Below are 18177 nucleotides of genomic sequence, written 5' to 3'. Positions count from 1 at the left end.
ATTTACTTAAGATATTATTCATAAATAAACAAATACCCCCTATTTGAATCCAATAAAAATAGTTAAAAAATAAAATTCCAAAAGGATAAAAAGTCAACCCCCAATTCAAGAACAAAAACTGGATTTTCGACGGTAGGTGCAATTTTCAACTTTCTAATGCTGGGGTTTTTCTCAAATCTAAAAAGTCCATAAATCTTAATATGATAAAACATAGCTAAAAACCAAAAGTGCAGTAAAATATTCATTTGTTTTGATGTCTAAAAAATTATTTTCAATCAGAGCCATTTTGACAGCATTCGCGCACACCAAATTAACTTTGACCGGAAAATAACTCCTTCAATATAAATCATATTTAAGCAATCATGGATTTGTTGGAAAGCTATCAAATCAAAGCTTTCTAACAAGTCCAAGATCACTTAAATCTGATTTATAATTAAGAAGTTATATTCCGGTCAAAGTAAATTTGGTGTGTGCGAATGCTGTCAAAATGGCTCTGATTGAAAATAATTTTTTAGACATAAAAAAAAATGACCCCGAATTACAACATCCCCACCATATGTAAGCACTATCTTTGTCTTTGGACTATGTCCTCACCTGTCATCCCACAGTATGTGAAGTTCAACTCCTTGCCCATGCAACAGAAAAGGCCGTGGTAGCAGAGACAAGTTAGAACGCCAGTTGATGCAGCTCTCTCTTCAGCTCACCTTCCCTCTCTTTATGGCAGTAGCCAAATTGAAGGTGAAAGGCAATACCATAGTTGTCAAGGCGTCGCCTTGGCATCCAGGTGCCTTGCTCTCGCCTTGATTTCTGGTGTCACCTTGGTCGCCTAGACGATACCTTGTCACCTTGTTGGTGCCAACTTGTTTTTTAAACCCCTCGACCGCCTTGATTCGCCTAGCCGCTGTAACAACTATGGGCAATACAGGTACTGGTTAATGTAGTTCTAGATAGGGTAAAGCCTTACTAGAAGCCAATTAAACCAGGACCAATAACAAGGAACAAAGGAGTTGTTGGTTCTACAGTTTCAGTAGGACAGAATTGCAGTTTTAGGTCAAATCTAGGGCTTAGGTTAGGATAATGGAAGGGGGGCTTAGGGGGTATGGCTAGGCAGGTTTATAGGACTCTAATAATGTAGGTATTATAGAGTTTTAAGTGTTTTGAAAATTCTTTAAAACTGGGCAGCAAGATCTAGGGTTTAATGGAGTTAGGATTTATGGGATTCAAACAAAAAATTAAAGGGATCGATTGGGGGAAAGGATTAGAGGGTTAGAAGAAGAAATTGGGTGTCAAATTTACTGGAGATTCCACTGGCAGCAGCTTGAACAGATGTAAAGGATAGAACCACCTTCGAATTGAAGAAGATCCTCCCAGCCGTCACGGCGTAAGGAGTCAACCGGATTCCACCAGTCCCTTTCCACCTTGATAGAACCACAAGGATGCACACTCACAAGGAGCAACACTCAACAGAGCAGGGGCAGAAGAATGGCAAAGAAGCAAAAGCTTTTCATTAATCAAATTCGTGTTCAAGGCTTTGCCCCTTACAACCTTATATAAAAGACTCAAAAATAGACTTCTACTCTAAAAAGGAAATGCCTAACCCAATCCCTAACCTATTAGGCAACTTAAACTGACTAGGAAACTAAAATACTTAAAGAAATAGATTCAAAACCTGGTTGGACTTATAGAATCCTAATAAGTTGTCACATGACCACTTAAACAAGTCACATGATCACTTAAGTGATCACATGACTACTAATTACATAAAAATCAAAACTAAGGAATTAAAACAGCTAATCCTGTATGCAACCTAATTAACCATATTTTAGGCCCATAAAAATGGCCTATTACATAGAAAACCCATGGGATCAAAGACCCAACATACATATAACCCAACCCTAGACTTATTTCTAAAGAAATAAGCCCATTTCGGTGATGAATCTGCTCACTGGTAGTAGTAGATCCATCCCCAGATAAAACAAGGTTGAGGTTTCGACTTGACAAGGTTCAACATTTAGGAGAAAGGAGGAAACAAATAAATAAATAAAACAAATTAACTTCCTCTTTTCCTTCATGCACCAGGCAGTTTAGACACCGACTCGCCCAGTTCATCCAAACCATGAAAACCATCTGGTTTAAACAGCCTAGCCTGTACAAGTGAATCATAGGTTCTCCAACTGTCCTAAGAAGCAGGTGAAGGTTGAAGGCTCTACCATGTAACCTGGTTAAAGCCTGATAATTACGATTTTACTATCTTAGTTTCTGCATACCATAGCAATCCATCCAAGACAGAGCACCTAAAAGAATCCCAAACCTTTCTGGGAGAAAACAGAAGCCCCCATTCTTTCTTAGTAAATAAAGAACTTGAGCTTAAATGGCTCAAAAGATTCTACATTTAGAAGTATATTACCATGGAATTTGTTCAATGACATCAAGGGCTATTAACCATACAGTGATCCCTACAAAATTTTCCATCAGCCACACAAAAATTACCAATCCTTGCTTAACAAAAAATTTTCCCAACCAGAAAATCAAACTGCTTCAGGTGATAAATTTGGCATTAGAAACCTGTTCTGTTACAGGCTTTAGATCCAATAATGAACTCGAGTATGACTGTACAAAGCTCTATTGACTTACTAAGAAACCACCAACAGCAAAAAAAAAAAATTTATTCAATAACATAGATCAAGTGAATTTTCTCACTGAAGGTATTCTTGGAGAATCTTTGGGTTCATCTGAAGCCTGAAGTTGTTCATGAACTTTTTCCTTATCATCATGAGAGCTTCCAGATTGTCTCTCACATTCTTTCAAGGCAACTAACCATCTTCTCAACAGCTGGATTCTTTCTAGTCCCCTGCAAGAAACAGCAACTTCTTCCAATCGCTTTATAGTCTGACTAAGGCTCTTGAAATTCTTCACACCCTGAAATATTTTAGGAATTACATAAGATGTTGAAAGAATTGTGCAAAATTATATGCAGAAAATAGAATGATCTACAAAAAAACACATCAGAAGGGGCAAACATAATTTTAAATGATTAAAAAGGGGTTATTCATGATCAGTAATATAAAATACCTTTTTTTTATCAACAAGGTGAAACTTTGTTGAAGAGGGAAACCCAATAACAGGGGCTAGACATACGGCAGCCACCAAAGAACAGCCAACATTTTAAAATAGGAGGAAAAAAAAAAGAAGACAAAGAAGAAAAGGAAAAGGAATCCACACAATGGCATGGCTCATGTATAGGATCCATCATTCACCAAAAAACAAATCTATAGGATCCATCCTTTTCAAGAGGATCTACCAATTAGCCAACTACAAGACCGAAAAAAGATGACCCGAGGCTCTAACCTGATCTTTCTTTTATGAAACCACGATATGAGAGCCCTTGCAGAAACTTAAAAACTTCATGAGAGTGCAAAAAAACAAGTTCAACCAACAAGAATATACTATTTTAATTGGCTGTGAACTGTTTTATTAAGGTTTACGTACATCATATCCTACCAATAAAGATTGTCCTTTTCAAATAAAAAATGCCAATGTATTGAAGGGAATATGATTTAATTTGGCTTTGAAATTTGACAATTGGCCAATCCAGACCGTATCCTATCTACCCAATAGTGGGAATTGCCACATCACCTTTCCACATGGAAAAAACTAGGTGGACCACACAGGAAGGTTTTCCTGTGTAGGTCGTGCAAAGGACCCTTTGCCTAATTTTTTCTGATTTTATAAAGGGCGTACCCAGCGTGCGAGGCTCCCGCCATTGCAGGGTCTGGGAGGGTCATAATGTACGCACCCTACCCCTGCTTTCACAGAGAGGTTGTTTCCAGACTCAAACCCGGGAGCAACCTTACCGTTGCACCAAGGCCCGCCCTCAATTTTTTCTGATTTTATAGTACTTATAAATAATTTTAGTTCATGCTAAACTTGATATAACATGTAAAGAGAATACAAGCAAAGTAGCCATACGAAAATATAAGTAATCCTTCCATAACCTTAGTGGAATTATTTATATCGACAAGAGATGAAATGACTGTTGAACTATTTAAAAATAAAAATCCTATATACCCCAGCTTCCCAAATCCTATTTTAGGATTTTGCCAAATCTCATACTTACGTCCATGTCAGATTCTAACACCCGCACCCATATCCAATGCATAGCTAAACCTTTAGCCATACCATTCCATTATGGGAGGGGGGAAATACTAATGATAATTTACGCCACCGCTGGGCATGGACCTACTAAAAAAATGAATTAACTTCTTATTCCTTTGCTGACTGAAATCATATCAAAATTACAGAGACCTATTTTACGTTAAACGACTTTTGATGGGATTCAAAACTTACCAACTTCTGATTATAGACGACTTTAATTTCAATCAAAAATGCAATGGAGACAAAACTAGAGCCAAAGGTATTGCAGCATATCAGGGGCCAGTTGCCCTGTAAAACCAAAGGGGGGAAAAAGGAGAGAACTTCACAACTAGCACGACTCTCACCTGTATCACTTTGACATGATAGAATCAAAGAAACCCTAAAAAACTACTCTTGCTCCCCGATGATGTAAAAAGATGGGAATGGACCACAAGGAGAGTAACCACATCAACTAGAAATTAAGTCCATTTCCCCCCCTTTAATTTGTTAGTGTAAGACTGGAACTGTTCTCTAAAGTCTTTGGCAATCAGTTTCAATGACTCAAATCTGTCTCCATTCATAGAGTAGAATTGAGAAAATGGCTCATCAATGCAATTGTACGCATAACTCACTCATTGATTTAAAATCAGTCAATGTCTATATAGTTCCCCCGTATATCGATTATCCACAGGTTTGAGCTTCTTTACCTTTCCAACAACACCCTCATCACTAATAGTACTCATCCATTATTCCAGCACCGATAACTCGCTCTTTTGGGGTTGTGCAGCATCTGGTCCACTCAGCTCAATGACCAAAAGGGAAGTGACTACACCATCTTTATTTAAGGAATTACTTTTATGTCAAAATCTTCTAAAGATATCAACCCAATGCTTAATTTGTATACAACATGCAAAGTGATTATATAATCATTTGAAACTTCCCACCAGTCTGCATCAATATGGGCTCCAGAAGGATGTTCCATGGGTCTTTAGAGTGTTTATAAGGAAACGGAATAATTTTATCCAAACAACTGATGCATAATTATACTTATATCCAATAAAGACCTTAATAGTGCGTTCACCTTGTATTGGATTACGAAGTATATATAGACAAAGAAGTCCTGACAACGAGTAGTACGCATTTAAACTCTTCCAACAGTGTCCTAGTCCGGCTTCCTTTCAACTAGAGCAATTAATCGGTTTTATCAGTAGAAACTAAGCACAATTGAGCTGAGCCAATGACGACAAACTAAAACCCATTGGTCTAGAAGAGCTGGTGAAGTTAAAATTATTATGCTATCAAAATTAGAGGGGTTAAAATGATGAGAATATCCGTCTAAATCTTTTAAAAAAATGCGAAGTAAGAAAAAGAAAACAATGACTATATAGAAATTAAACAATTGCCCGGTGAATGCTGCCAAGGAATAAGGGCAACTAATATCCGCAGTCATAGGTATCTAAACCATAACAATGATATTCAAGAAACGCGAAGTTGAACCCAATAAAAATGAAGGGAAAAAATCTTCTTCGTTAGAGAGAGAAATTGAGGGTGTTTGGAATTTACAATGCGATCCTGTAGAATCTTAGCGCCTTCAGCAACAGCTTGCCCGGCATGTTGTACAACGGTGTCGGCATAGCTCTTGACAGTGCGAGTGAGGTTGTTCTTGCCCCCGACCTCGACGGCTTTGCTAACCGCGGATCTCAACCACGACATCGGCACCTCTTATTAGGGTAAAACAAATGAAATACGAAACAGAGTCAATGCGTCTATATTTGTTGTTCTGACTGTGGTTCAATAATCTAATAATCTCTTGGTTCCCAGTTTATTTATTTGCAGAGGAAAGAACGAACAACGAGAGGAAAGCCAGAAAGAAACGGTGAAGACAAGGAAGAGCAGTTTCAATGTTCAGCTTTGGATATCAGAGATGAGAACTACATGCATGTAAGATGTTTGCGGAAAGAGAAATAACGAGAGAGACAGAGAAGGTAGGTAGTGTTTTGCTATCTTGCCATCATAAACTTGTGAGGAAGAAAGGGAGAAGGGGTCAGCGTCTCTCGGCAATTTCTCCCGATATTTTTTCAGCTAGTGGTAGTTTTGGGTCCGTCCGTCAGCGGTCTACCCTACTATTCCGGGTGCGTGTGGCTTCCTAATTTTCTAATCCAATCAATAATTGCGCAATGGGAAGTCAACAACTCAACGTCTTTCGACATACGTTACAACATTGCGTTTACAACTTCCCACTTCAGTTTATGGCAAATGGGAGAAACCGGAAATCTAAAAAATAAAGGTCACACCGTCACAGAGAATAATAAATTAATAAATAAAAGAAAAATAAGCCACGACGCTTATGTGCATATTCCTGTGCACGGCTCTCACATCTCAGCCGTCTCCATTGATGGAAACTGCACTTCGTAGTGATACTATGGGGTTGTGTAGCCCTGCATCAGTATGGTAGCCAATAAAACTATGCGTAGAGGCATTGGTTTGAATGTTGTTTTCGATTTCATCGAGGCTGAATAGTCTTTTTTACATACAAATGCATTGTTTTGTGTCTAAGAATAGGGACCACCCTACCCAGGCGATCGGTTAATATTCTTTTTCCCCTTCAAATATAGCAGTACCTTTTATTTTTCCCACTCCTCCAATAGTAGGGAGCAAATATGTCATTTCAAATGAAGGGTGAGAGAGATATACACAGGGAAGTGCTAGTGACTAGTGTATACTACACAGCCTGACAACATTCTTTTTCCTTAAAAATTATCTATAAGATAGGACAAGAAATTCAGCAACTAAGAGCACAGTTTCAAGAATTTGGATTAGACACTCGCAAGTCCAACTTGCTTGATTCTTGTACAAAAACTCTGAATGCCAATATATAGATATTAGAGCCAATCCAAGCCAATTTCAATTCAATCCAGATCACGATTCCATGTTTTGAATCTCTGGTTGAGAGATATTTTTCCCAAAAATAAAATAAATGAAAGGTATCTCTATGATGCGTAGAGACCTATATGGGAAAAATCATCTCCATTCCCTAAAAGTACAGTTCGGGGTGGAGAGATCAATACATGGCAAGCGCGACATCCAAACAATGTCGAGCTCGAGAGAGAAAAAAATGGGTCAATGAGCTCGGACCGTTGGATGTCATTCCTGCCAGGTGTTGACCTTTTCCACCCCGAACTGCACCGTACCCCACTGCACCATTGGGGAATTGGAGAAGATTTAAATCCAAGATTTACTCATTTCCTTCTTTTTTTTGGGGGGGGGGGGGGTAGAGAGAAACATGTCACCAAATTGTGCTATGTGGCTTGTATCTACACCCAGATACAACTTGACGCACAACCGGGTTATAATACTGCATGATTGAGTGTCTCTCACTGGGTTATAAGCTCACAGGTTGATTGTTTATATCAGATCAAGGAGCAAAGGAAAAAAAGCCAAAGGGGTATCGAAGCAGGGAAAGTCAGTAAGAGAAGTTGATCTTGTTTACATTTTTGTGTACATAAGGCCATGTACATATATTATTATGTTTATGGTATAATGATATTGTTTAGGATTGTTCTGGTTGCCAACACAGAATCACAATTCACATATGATGTTTTTGAAGTTTTGTTGGGGATTTATGGTTATATTGAACATGTCGACAATGTTTAAGTTCCTCACTTTCATTGTTTAGTCTTCCGTTGTTGATGGTGATATATGATAACAAAGTTTAAATTTATAAGGTTTTCTCAGCATGTATGCTCCAAATGTTAAATGTGAATGATTGTTTACGTTTTTCTGTGCGGTCCCAGATGGATCTAATGTCATGGGCCCCACTAGGTCTGGGTGTTTGGGGTTGTGAAACCCCCTACGCCCTTTCACAGGGTACCATAAGATGGCGCCCCTGTCCCCTAGGTGGATACTCATGACTCAGGAGCGTTCTCCCATTGGCCCAGACGCTAGCATAGAGACCGTGCAACCAAACAACGATCTTTTGCCCTTATGCTTATTATTAGGGAAAATATTATCTAAACAAGCAACATAAGTTATGCCTACTCTCTATCTATCTCTCTCTCTCTCCTCGTGGAACTCTCTATCGTCTTTGTCCCTTTTATACAAACCATTGTGCCCCTCTCTTGCTTAGAGAACTCTTTCCTTTATTATTATTATTAAGAAAAATTGTATTTGATGTTGGGGCAAGGTATGCTAGCAACTCTCTCTTGCTCTCCCTTCGTCACATGAAATGACCTCGGTGCCTTCTTATGTAAGACATCATTTTGTTGTTTCCCATTAATGCGTTCCTTTTACACCACTTAGATAATCATCTCCTATATTATTAATAAGGAGAGAGTAGTTTGAGCAAGCAACATAGAGGAGCGCAACAATGGGTTACAGTGGAATATTGGAGAGTAGCAAGATCATTTTATATGAAGAGGAGAGATAAAGAGAGAGAGAGAGAGAGAGAGAGTGTTAGTATGCCCTCGTGGCTCAGAGAGTCTTTCCCTTGTTATTATTTTAAGGAAAAGGCTAGGCACACTATCCGTGTACCACAAGCTAGCATGTACAATGTCTCTCTCTCACTCGTCCCTCTTTGAAACATCTCCCCTACCCCTCCTATATGATACCCATCCATGCTTCCATTGGTGCCACTCTCTAGTTTGCCGCATGTGGGCGATGTGCCTTTTCTTCTTCCTTTATTTTATTTCAACCATGGTATTCCTTCATTCTTAAACTCTAAGACTGTGTTTGGTATGCTATCTCAATATAAATTTTGAGTTTAAAACACATTCTGAAGCCAGAAAACAGAGAAGAATCTGTTTTGAGAGTGACCCAACATATAATTCAGAATGTAAACCAAATACCGCATTAAGGTACCCCTCTTTCTTTTATAAAAAAACAAAAGGTACCCCTCTTTCTCGCTGACTGCGATTTTGTGGAGTCATTCAACTATTATTTGTTTGGAACCTTCACCGCGTGGTGAAGGAAAACTTTCTCCTTATTTATTTTCTGTCTCTATCTCTTCTTTCTCCTGCAGGCTCTCTCTATCTCTCTGTCTTCTCCCACCCAAGAGACGGCCATGGCGTCCCAAATCCTCAGACGCGTTCTACGGGGCCGTCAAGCCCAGCAGATATCAACTGCCTTAATTGAAAATCCTTCTTCACCGAGGCTTCTTTCGTCCCCTTTTCGAGCTCCATCGTCAGCTGCCTATTCCACTCAACCAATCCGGGCCACTCTTTTTCCCGGCGACGGAATCGGTCCTGAGATCGCCGAATCCGTTAAGAAGGTTGGTTTCCCTTCCGACTTCCCAATTTCAAAGTATGCTACGTATTTGTTCTTATTTACGATTCATCGGCTCGTTTGAATTCATCGCTCTCTGGACTTTCTATATCTTCCGCATCAATATACAAATATTCTTTTTCTAATATAAACGTAATAACATATTATTGGTAATATGGTAATGAGGATCCAGATCATCGAATGTTGTTTTCAGCTATTTTCCGACTGAAACTTGTCAAATAATTCGCATGGTCATTCGAGTCTCCTGATGATCTGGGGAAACTAATGGAATTTTGATTATGCATGTGTTCTAATTCCTGATTTGTGGGCAATCATAAAGAACCACTCGTCTGCGTGTGGAAGATATCAGGTCAAAACTGTGATATGTAATTACTATCCCAATATTAACGATCTTTCCCTTTCCCTGATGGTTAGTATTTGAATTGAGAAATTACAGTTTGGTATTCCTTAAAGCCTACTCAGTAATTCCCCCCCCCTCCCGTATGGTTGGCCGAAGAATTGAATTGGTAGGACAAGAGATAAGAATATCCAGGCCGAACAGTGTGTGTGGCTAACCCCAATGGTTACGTGGAGTATACAGAATTCATGATAATAAAGGCAAAAGACAGTGGACTCTGCTAAAATGGAGTAGGTAACCCATGAAACTCCTTTATTGACCAACTGCTTCCTTTATTTGTGGATCATAGCAGTCACTAAAACGAAATTTTCCTAGAGGTGGACAGATATTGGATGTGCCTAATGAGATTAGAGAGTCTGCATGGGCATCTCTCCTTTTTTTATTGGAAAATCTTCTTGTCACAGAAGTTGTAACCTCTTTTTATTTACCCCTCTATTATTGTTAAAAAAACCTCTGGGAGTGTTTTAGGCTGCCGGTCCCAAGCCTGGATAAAGGAGGAGGGTTGGTGCATCAAGTTTGTAGCCGGCAGTGTAAAAAAACTTTAGCCAAACCCTTTTGCATGGATCCTAGAATTATATATTTTTTTACCCTATACTAGAGTGTCACCTGGAAGCGATTGCAGCACACTGACCTGGGTGTAGTGGATAGTGGGGAAGGGTTAGCCAGGGCATCCCCTATAATCGATGTACCACTTTGGCACCCGATCATGGTGGCAAGTAGGTAAGGGTTCTCGCACCATAGATGAGTGGGTTAAGAAGCTGATCCAAAACCGTAGGATTGGATCAACATCTTGGAAAATAGAAACTTTAACGGAGAAGATTTAGAATAGATAGATATAAGGAGATGAAGAAGAATTAACATAGCTTGTATCCAAGAGACTAGATGGAAGGGTAAAAAACGCTAAGGATTTAGTGGACTATAAACTTTGGTTTATTGGGGATAAAAACCATGGAACTAAATCTCGGTTGAAACCTGCAGTATCGATTGAGACAACTTGGTTTCGCAGCTAACCAAGACGAAACCTTAGGGGAGTTTTAAAAAATACAAAGTTTCGACTGGTTTCAACCATTTTCAACTAGTTTCAACAATTTTTTTGGAAATTTAGATAGTTTTGACCAAAAAATACCAATTTTAACGAATTTCAACCAACCTAGTTTCGACCAGTTTTGACCAGCCCATCACATGTCGAGTTTTACCCAAAAAATATCAGGTTTCGACCAAATTTCGGTTTTTAGCTGGTCGAAATCTACGTCGGCACCGAAATCTTTATCCTTGATAATAACTATAGAAGTGGGGCGGGAATAGTAATAGATAAAAATTTTAAAAATGATGTTGTAGATGTTAAAAGAATTGGTGATAGGATCATATCCATCACTCTTGTGTTAGGAAAAGAGAGAATCAATATTATTAGTGCTTACGCAATCCAAATTGGATTAGGTGAAAATACTAAGAAACAATTTTGGCCTAAGAAACAATTTTGACCTTTGGGAACTCATGGATAGTTTAGTTCAAGGAATTAGACAAGTAGAAAATATTATTATAAGGGGAAATCTAAATGGACGTGTTAGAAGAGTTAGTAGAGGTTATGAAAGAATTCATGGAGGATATGGTTTTTGGAGAATGGAATAAAGAAGGGACTTCAGTTTTAATTTTTTTTGGCTTATGGTTTATCAATAGTAAATACATGCTTTGAAAAGAGGGAAGAACACTTAATAACCTTCAAAAGTGGGCAAAATAGTAGCCAAGTAGACTTATTTCTAACTAGAAGGGCTGATAAGTTATTACGTAAAGATTGGAAGATTATACTAGGGGAGAGCTTAACCACACAACATAGAATAATGGTCATAGATGTGTTTTAAAGCGTGGAATTATAGGAAATGTGAGATTATTTGCCCTAGGATTAGATGATGGAAATTACGAGGAGAAAACTTGAAGACATTTACTCATAACTAGTAACACAGGGAAGGTGAGTCTTTGATGAAAACCCTAATGTGATGTGGAACAAGATGGCTATTTATATTATGAATGTAGCTAAAGAAGTTCTAGGCGAATTTAAAGGAAAACGACGTTCATATAAGGAAATTTGGTGGTGGGATGATGAAACTCAAGCAACCATTAAGGCTAAGAAATTTAGTTTTAAAATTTGAGAAAGGACTAAGGGCAATGAGGATTTAAAAAGGTATAAATTTGCTACAAATGAAGCTAAGAAGATACTAGGGGAAGTAAACACTAAAAATGAGGATCTATATAACAATTTAGGCATAAAGAAGGGGGAAAATATCTAAAAATTAGCTAAAATGAGGGAAAGGAAGAGTAGATATTTCAACCATAAAAGATTCATCAAAAGTGAAGATGATAGTATTAATATGGGAAGAGGAGATTAAAGAGGGATGGAAAAATTATTTATGCAACTTACTAAATGAAAACAATACATGTTATAGTGTTTAGAAGATTGTAATAATCAGCAAGAAACCACAAATTGTAGATATATACGGAAAATTAGAGTGTTTGAAGTAGAGGAGAACTGAGGAAGCTTTAAAGAACATGAAATAGGAAAAGCAGTAGGTCCTGATGGTATTCTGATAGAGGTGTGGAAGAACATAAGAATTATTGGAATAACTTGGCTAACTAAGTTGTTTAGTAAGATTATGGGCACAAAAAATGCTAGAAGAATGGAGGAGAAGCATTGTGATTCCGATTTATAAAAATAAAGGTGATATTCAATGTTTTTTTTTTTTTGGGTGAATAAGAAATTCATTACCAAAGAGAAGAGGAAAATACATGGCCCCTAAAGGGGAGCAACAAAACAAAGAATAATACACCAGCCCTCAGGGATGAGGGACCGGATCAACAAGAGAGACAGAAGTGAGCCCCCAGGAGACAACAATGAGCCTGTTCCTTGGGGAGTCAATATAAGAAGAAGCGGGAGCTGAGGCTAATTTGGCCTTAATTTCGAAAGAAATGGAACCCCAAATCTGTTGATAAGAGCGAGAGTTGGGGGTCCATTTCCTGATATTACGCTCCATCCAAATATGATTAAGCGTAGCGTAAAAAGCTAGCTTCCCAACAGTGTCACAGATAGAATAGCCTGCAAAAGACATATCAATTCAAATCCATTCGCGGGAGAAAGGTAGGATTCTACGATGGCCGGGCCAGCATTTGATCAGGATGCCTTTCCAGATTGCTTTGGCAATAGGACACTCAAAGAAGAGATGTTCGGTGTCTTCCACGTTGTTCCAGCAGAGGTAGCAAGACTGCGAGACTTGAATCTGGCGATGGCAAAGGAAGGCCTGGGTTGGAAGGCAGTTAGAAAATATCCTCCAAGCGGTGAAGCAATGCCGGGGGATGTGATGCTTGAACCAAAGAAGCTTTCTCCAAGGGGCTAGTTGACCCTTCAGACGAATGAGATCCCAAGCTGATTTTGAGGAGAAGGAGCTGGAGCTGCTAGCTTTCCACATAACACAGTCACCTCTATTCAAGAGCCTTCTGGAGATGGAGGGAAGGTCATTCCAAATGAGAGTAAGAGCCGGGGAGGCAGTGGGGGGAGGAGACCAGCCAGCTGGGCCTAAGATATAAGGAGTGCCTGTGGAGGCCAGAAGCATAAATGATACGAGGAGTTATCTTGTTGATGAGGATCCCCTTAGGGTGCCAGTGGTCAAGCCAAAGATAAGTAGAAAGGCCATCTCCAATCTGAGCTTGGATGTTGTGTAGAACCAAATAGCGGGAGTCCAAGATCTTGGGCCAGACCCAAGAAGAATCAGAGGTAGCAGAAGCTGACCAGATGGAGTCTTGATGGAGGAGGCCCGAGTAAATCCAATCGGCCCAGATGCTCTTCTGTTTAGAGACAATTTTCCAGATGAGCTTGATGATCCCTGTAGAGTTCACTTCTTTGATTCTTCTAATGCCCAAACCTCCTTCCTTCATAGGAAGGCACACTGTTGCCCAACTAAGAGGATGAAGGAATCTAGAAGGCTCCTTACCCTTCCAAAGAAAGGAGGCGAAAAGAGATTCCAAGGACTTGATTGTAGCTTGGGGAAGACCATAGATGCCGGACCAGTAGATATAAGATGATTCCAAAACTGAACGAATAAGGACCAACCTGCCTGCATAGGAGAGAAGCTTGCCTTTCCACAACTGGAGCCTTTTCCGGATGAGATCAAGCATCGGGGTGCAGTGGTAATATTCAATGTTGTAATAACTATAGGGGAATAAAACTTATGAACTGTACTATGAAATTATGGGAGAGAGTAATTGAAGCCCACTTGAGACAAGAAAGTGAGAAACTAATATTTTGGATAACCAATTTGGTTTTCTGCCAGGAAGATCTACTACGAAAGCTATCTATTTGCTTAGGAAACTAATGGAAAGATTTAGAGAATGTAAGAAAGATCTTCATATGGTTTTTAATGACTTAGAAAAAGCTTATGATAGAATCCCTAGGGAATTAATTTGGGGAGAGGGTAGTGAATTCCCAATCACAATGAGATTACATAAAGGATTATCTCTAAACCCGTATAGTCATAGATGAGCTGACTAGAGACATTCGAGATAAGATCCCTTGGTTTATACTTTTTGTTGATGATATTGTTTTAGTGGATGAAGCAAAAGTTGGGATGAATGCAAAGTTGGAATTATGGAGGTCAACCTTGGAATCAAAAGGTTTTAAGATAAATAGAACAAAAACAGAGTATATGGTGTGTAACTTTAGTAGTGACGGGACAGGTGGTGAAAATTGATGATACGGAGATAGATCAAAGTGAAACTTTTAGGTACGTAGGTTCATTCATAAATAAAGAAAGAGAAATAGGATGATGTTTCACAAAGAATTTGAATGTTGTGTGATGTATGGAGCTGAATGTTGGACAATAAAGAAACAACATATAAACAAACTTAGTGTAGCTGAAATGAGAACGTTGAGATGGATGAGTGGTTAAACTAGGATCAAATAAGCAATGAACAAATTGTAGCTAATTTAGGAGTAGCTCTGATACATGACAAGTTGTGAAAGTCGTTTGAGACTTTGATTTAGATTGAAGGAGCTAAAAGAATCGGGGGTAAACCTAAAATGACTCTAGGAGAATGGTGAGGAAAGACATGTATAGCTTAGGACTAGTAACAAATATAGCTTTGAATAGAGCTGATTGGAGAAAAAGGATCCATGTAGCCGACCCCATTTAGTTGGCATAAGGATGAGTTGAGTTGTATAATTGTTAAAAAAAAAAAATTGAAAACATGGGCAAGAGTGTAATTTGACAAAAAGAGAATTTACTCTATGGATTCATTTGTCCCACAGAAGGATAAATTTGCAAAATGCTCCATAGAATAGCATGAGTTGCAAACGGATTCATCGCCTCCGGTAAAGATAACCAGATTACCAGCTCTGACCCCTGGCACTGTGGCTATTGCTGGAGACAGGGGCATCAACGGAGGTCAAGAAGCTCTGTCTCTTTCTTCAGAATAATCTTCTGAATAGAGAGGGATCGGAAGGTGAAGGGGGCAGTAGGTGTCGGTGGCGGGGGATCACGAGAGCAATGGGGGCAGCAGGGACAATAGGGACGGGGGCAGCAGAGGAGGCGGCTGGGACAACAGGGGTTGAGACGATGAAGTCTGGGGTGTGGGAGATGCGGGAGATATGAAGGTGTGGGGGATCGCAGGCAGTGGGTGATGCGGATGATGCAGGTAGCGGGGGATATTGCAGGTGGGTATCGTGGAGGGTGCGCAGTTGGGGCGGGAGATGGTGGAGGGTGCACAGCAGGGGCGGGGGATGGAGGAGGGCGCAGCAGGGGTGGTGGGTTGCAGATGAGGGCACAATGGTGGTCGTGGAGTGGGGGTGCAGCCTCTTTTGCCGATGAGGAGGTGGCACAGAAGCAGAGAGTATTATGCAGTAGGTTCTAGTGTTGTTGTACTCTTCTTTGAGTTTTTTGGTGCTCTCTAATTAGTCATGGTGAAAGCCTTGACCCCACCATGGCTTCCTGCTTCATAGACTGATTTTCATTGTCATTTTTGTGGCCATGAATATTAATGTCTTTATTTCTTTGTGTCTCAACATTTGGATGAATTATATTGTTAAATTCACTATTGGATATTTAATTTTGCTTATATTGTGGATAAATGATACTCCTAAAATTTGGAGCATACTTGGACTCCATTTTTGACCCTGCTGATTCAACTCGTAAATCTGCTGGATCTTAACCTTGCAATGAAGTAGATAGTATCGAGGATCTACCTAAGATCGTCTTTCCTATCTTCCGATCTGCGGCAGAGTGAAAGAGGAAGACTTAAGGGGCAGTACAGAGACCGAAGGGCATAACCGTCCATTGGTATTGACGATTAAAAGGGGTGGAGAAAGCTGTGAGAGGTTTTGATTCCTCTGTAAGCTTAATTTGCCAAAAGCCAGATTTTAAATCAAATTTACTGTATATAGAGGCATGTTTGGCACGATGAATGAGAACATCTTTTCGAGGGATGAAGTATCCGTCAAAAATAATGTTTTGGTTTAAACGTTTGTAGTTTATAACCATACGGGCTTTGCCACGTTTTATTTCGGCATGTACCATAAAAGCAGGGCAAGAGTGAGGACTTGTTGAAGGTTCAATAAGTCGCAGAGCCACTAATTCGGGGATTTGTTTGTCAAATTCCTCAATATCGGCTTTGAGATAGAGAATAGGTTTTACTCGGATGATCTTATGTGGAGCATCGAGTTGGATGGTGCAAAAGCGAAGGCTTTTATCCCACCAGAGAAGGGGTTCTTCACTGAAATTAGGGGCCGGAAGATCAAGTAGCCAATGGGTGACAGCAAGCTTGACTGTGATTGGCCAGATTACTGTAGGAGTAATACGTTCAGGAGAAAAGTTTTGGTCACATTTAGCGGTATGTGAAGAAAGAAGGGGGAGATCAAGGGGTCCAGTTGGATGGTTGATCTGAATAGAATGAGCATGCAGGGTGAAGGGCAAATATTTATGAAGAAAATTGGTGCCAATAATGAAATCACCATGCATAGAGGGAAAACAGGTGAGTTTTGGAATAAAAAACTCTTTGTTTCCAAAAGTAATTGGGATGTTTAGAGCTTTGTACTCTAAGGTCGTTGTGGGACCAGAAACACCACTAACATAAGTAGGCATTTCCAGTTTTTCCCAAAAATAACCGGGGATTGCAGTTTGTTTGCAAATACAGCCGGTAGCACCGGTATCCATAAGGATATCAAGGTCATATGGTTTAAAACCGGGGAAGTTGAAATGTCCTTTGACATAGGTATAACGTTTCGGATTTTGATTGGTCTGAAAAATTATATCCGTGTCGTCTGTGACATAACGGTGGAACAAGGTAATGACTGCAGTGGAATCTGAGTCAGTATTAAATTCCGAAGGTGAGGGACTCTTGTAGAGTCTACAAGAAGGGGGTATCCAGGCAGTTCCAGGTATATTCCGGGGAACATAGTGAGTAGAGCTAGGATGTCGAGCGGAGGAGCCGACAGAGGCGGCAGATGCATTCCTAAGAGAAGGGGTACTGGCAGTCCGGGTTGATTGTGGACTAGGACCAGAAGGGCGTCTTCTAAAATAGAGGTTATTACCTGAAGATTGTATTTCAAAAGTGGGAGGTGGAGGAGCAATGATATTTTGAGGGGTATCTAAAATATCAGAAAGCATCCATTCACTGGGGAGTTGGATATCTTGCCAATTGAGCATTCGAGGTTGGATCTCATGTTCAAAAGGTCTTGGTTCGAACAGTTCGACGAACCGTTTGTCTGGAAGAGGCAAAATTTAGTGGAGGTAACATTTGTTAACTCGTGTAAACATTTCCAACTGACAGCAAGGTTGTGGCTATCAGCTTTCATGCCGGTCCATTGGGTCTTAATTTTAAGAACCACCGAATCACAAAGATTAGGGTCTTGGACAGAGATGAAGAAATTAGGTCGCAGTTTGAACCAAACCGAACCGTTGATGAGATTAGATTCGATTCCACCTATGAGAGCGTTAATTGGAAATTTTGAGACATGGAGTGTTCAATATACAGGTTAGCATGTGTGAGGGAATAATAACTCACATAGTTTTTTTAAATAGAACCAAGTTTCAAACCAAAGTTGCAGCTTGGAATGGTTTGACCGGTCAAACTGCGGTTCAGTAAAAAACTTAAAATTTAAAGATAAGACCAGAAAATTAACAAAATAAATAAAAGACAAGATTACGAGAAGCCATTAATCACTAGTTCTAAGTTCGAGTCCCAATACATGCAAATTCATATTGAATTTTTTGTTGAGGAAACTGGTACTGAACCAGCTTGTTTTACTGAAAACTGTTCTGTTTGAAAAAACTGGCCAGTTAGATTCCAGTTTTAGAGCTAGGCAGTTCTGTAATCTGTATCCAGAT

The 18177-nt window shown here is 39.6% G+C and overlaps 2 protein-coding genes across 2 annotated transcripts in view; one reads left to right on the top strand and one right to left on the bottom strand.

Annotated features, from left to right (window-relative positions):
* Positions 1 to 6243, bottom strand: part of LOC122651568 — a 117154-nt gene extending 110911 nt beyond the window's left edge. Inside the window, exons 1-2 of the mRNA XM_043845005.1 lie at positions 5698 to 6243; positions 2701 to 2919 (exon numbers count right to left, since the gene is read on the bottom strand). Coding sequence (XP_043700940.1) covers positions 2701 to 2919; positions 5698 to 5847 — 369 coding nt within the window. The 5' untranslated portion in view covers positions 5848 to 6243. The remainder of the gene's footprint in view (positions 1 to 2700; positions 2920 to 5697) is intronic.
* A 2880-nt stretch (positions 6244 to 9123) lies between these two features.
* The window catches only part of LOC122652186 (isocitrate dehydrogenase [NAD] catalytic subunit 5, mitochondrial-like), a 33693-nt gene continuing 24639 nt past the window's right edge, over positions 9124 to 18177 (top strand). The window contains exon 1 of the mRNA XM_043845866.1: positions 9124 to 9400. Within this exon, the coding sequence (XP_043701801.1) occupies positions 9194 to 9400 (207 nt within the window). The 5' untranslated portion in view covers positions 9124 to 9193. The remainder of the gene's footprint in view (positions 9401 to 18177) is intronic.

The sequence above is a fragment of the Telopea speciosissima genome, chromosome 2, assembly GCF_018873765.1.
Source record: "Telopea speciosissima isolate NSW1024214 ecotype Mountain lineage chromosome 2, Tspe_v1, whole genome shotgun sequence".
NCBI classification, from domain to species: domain Eukaryota; kingdom Viridiplantae; phylum Streptophyta; class Magnoliopsida; order Proteales; family Proteaceae; genus Telopea; species Telopea speciosissima.
Note: the sequence above shows the minus strand (reverse complement) of the source record. Positions and strands in the feature narration are given on the sequence as shown.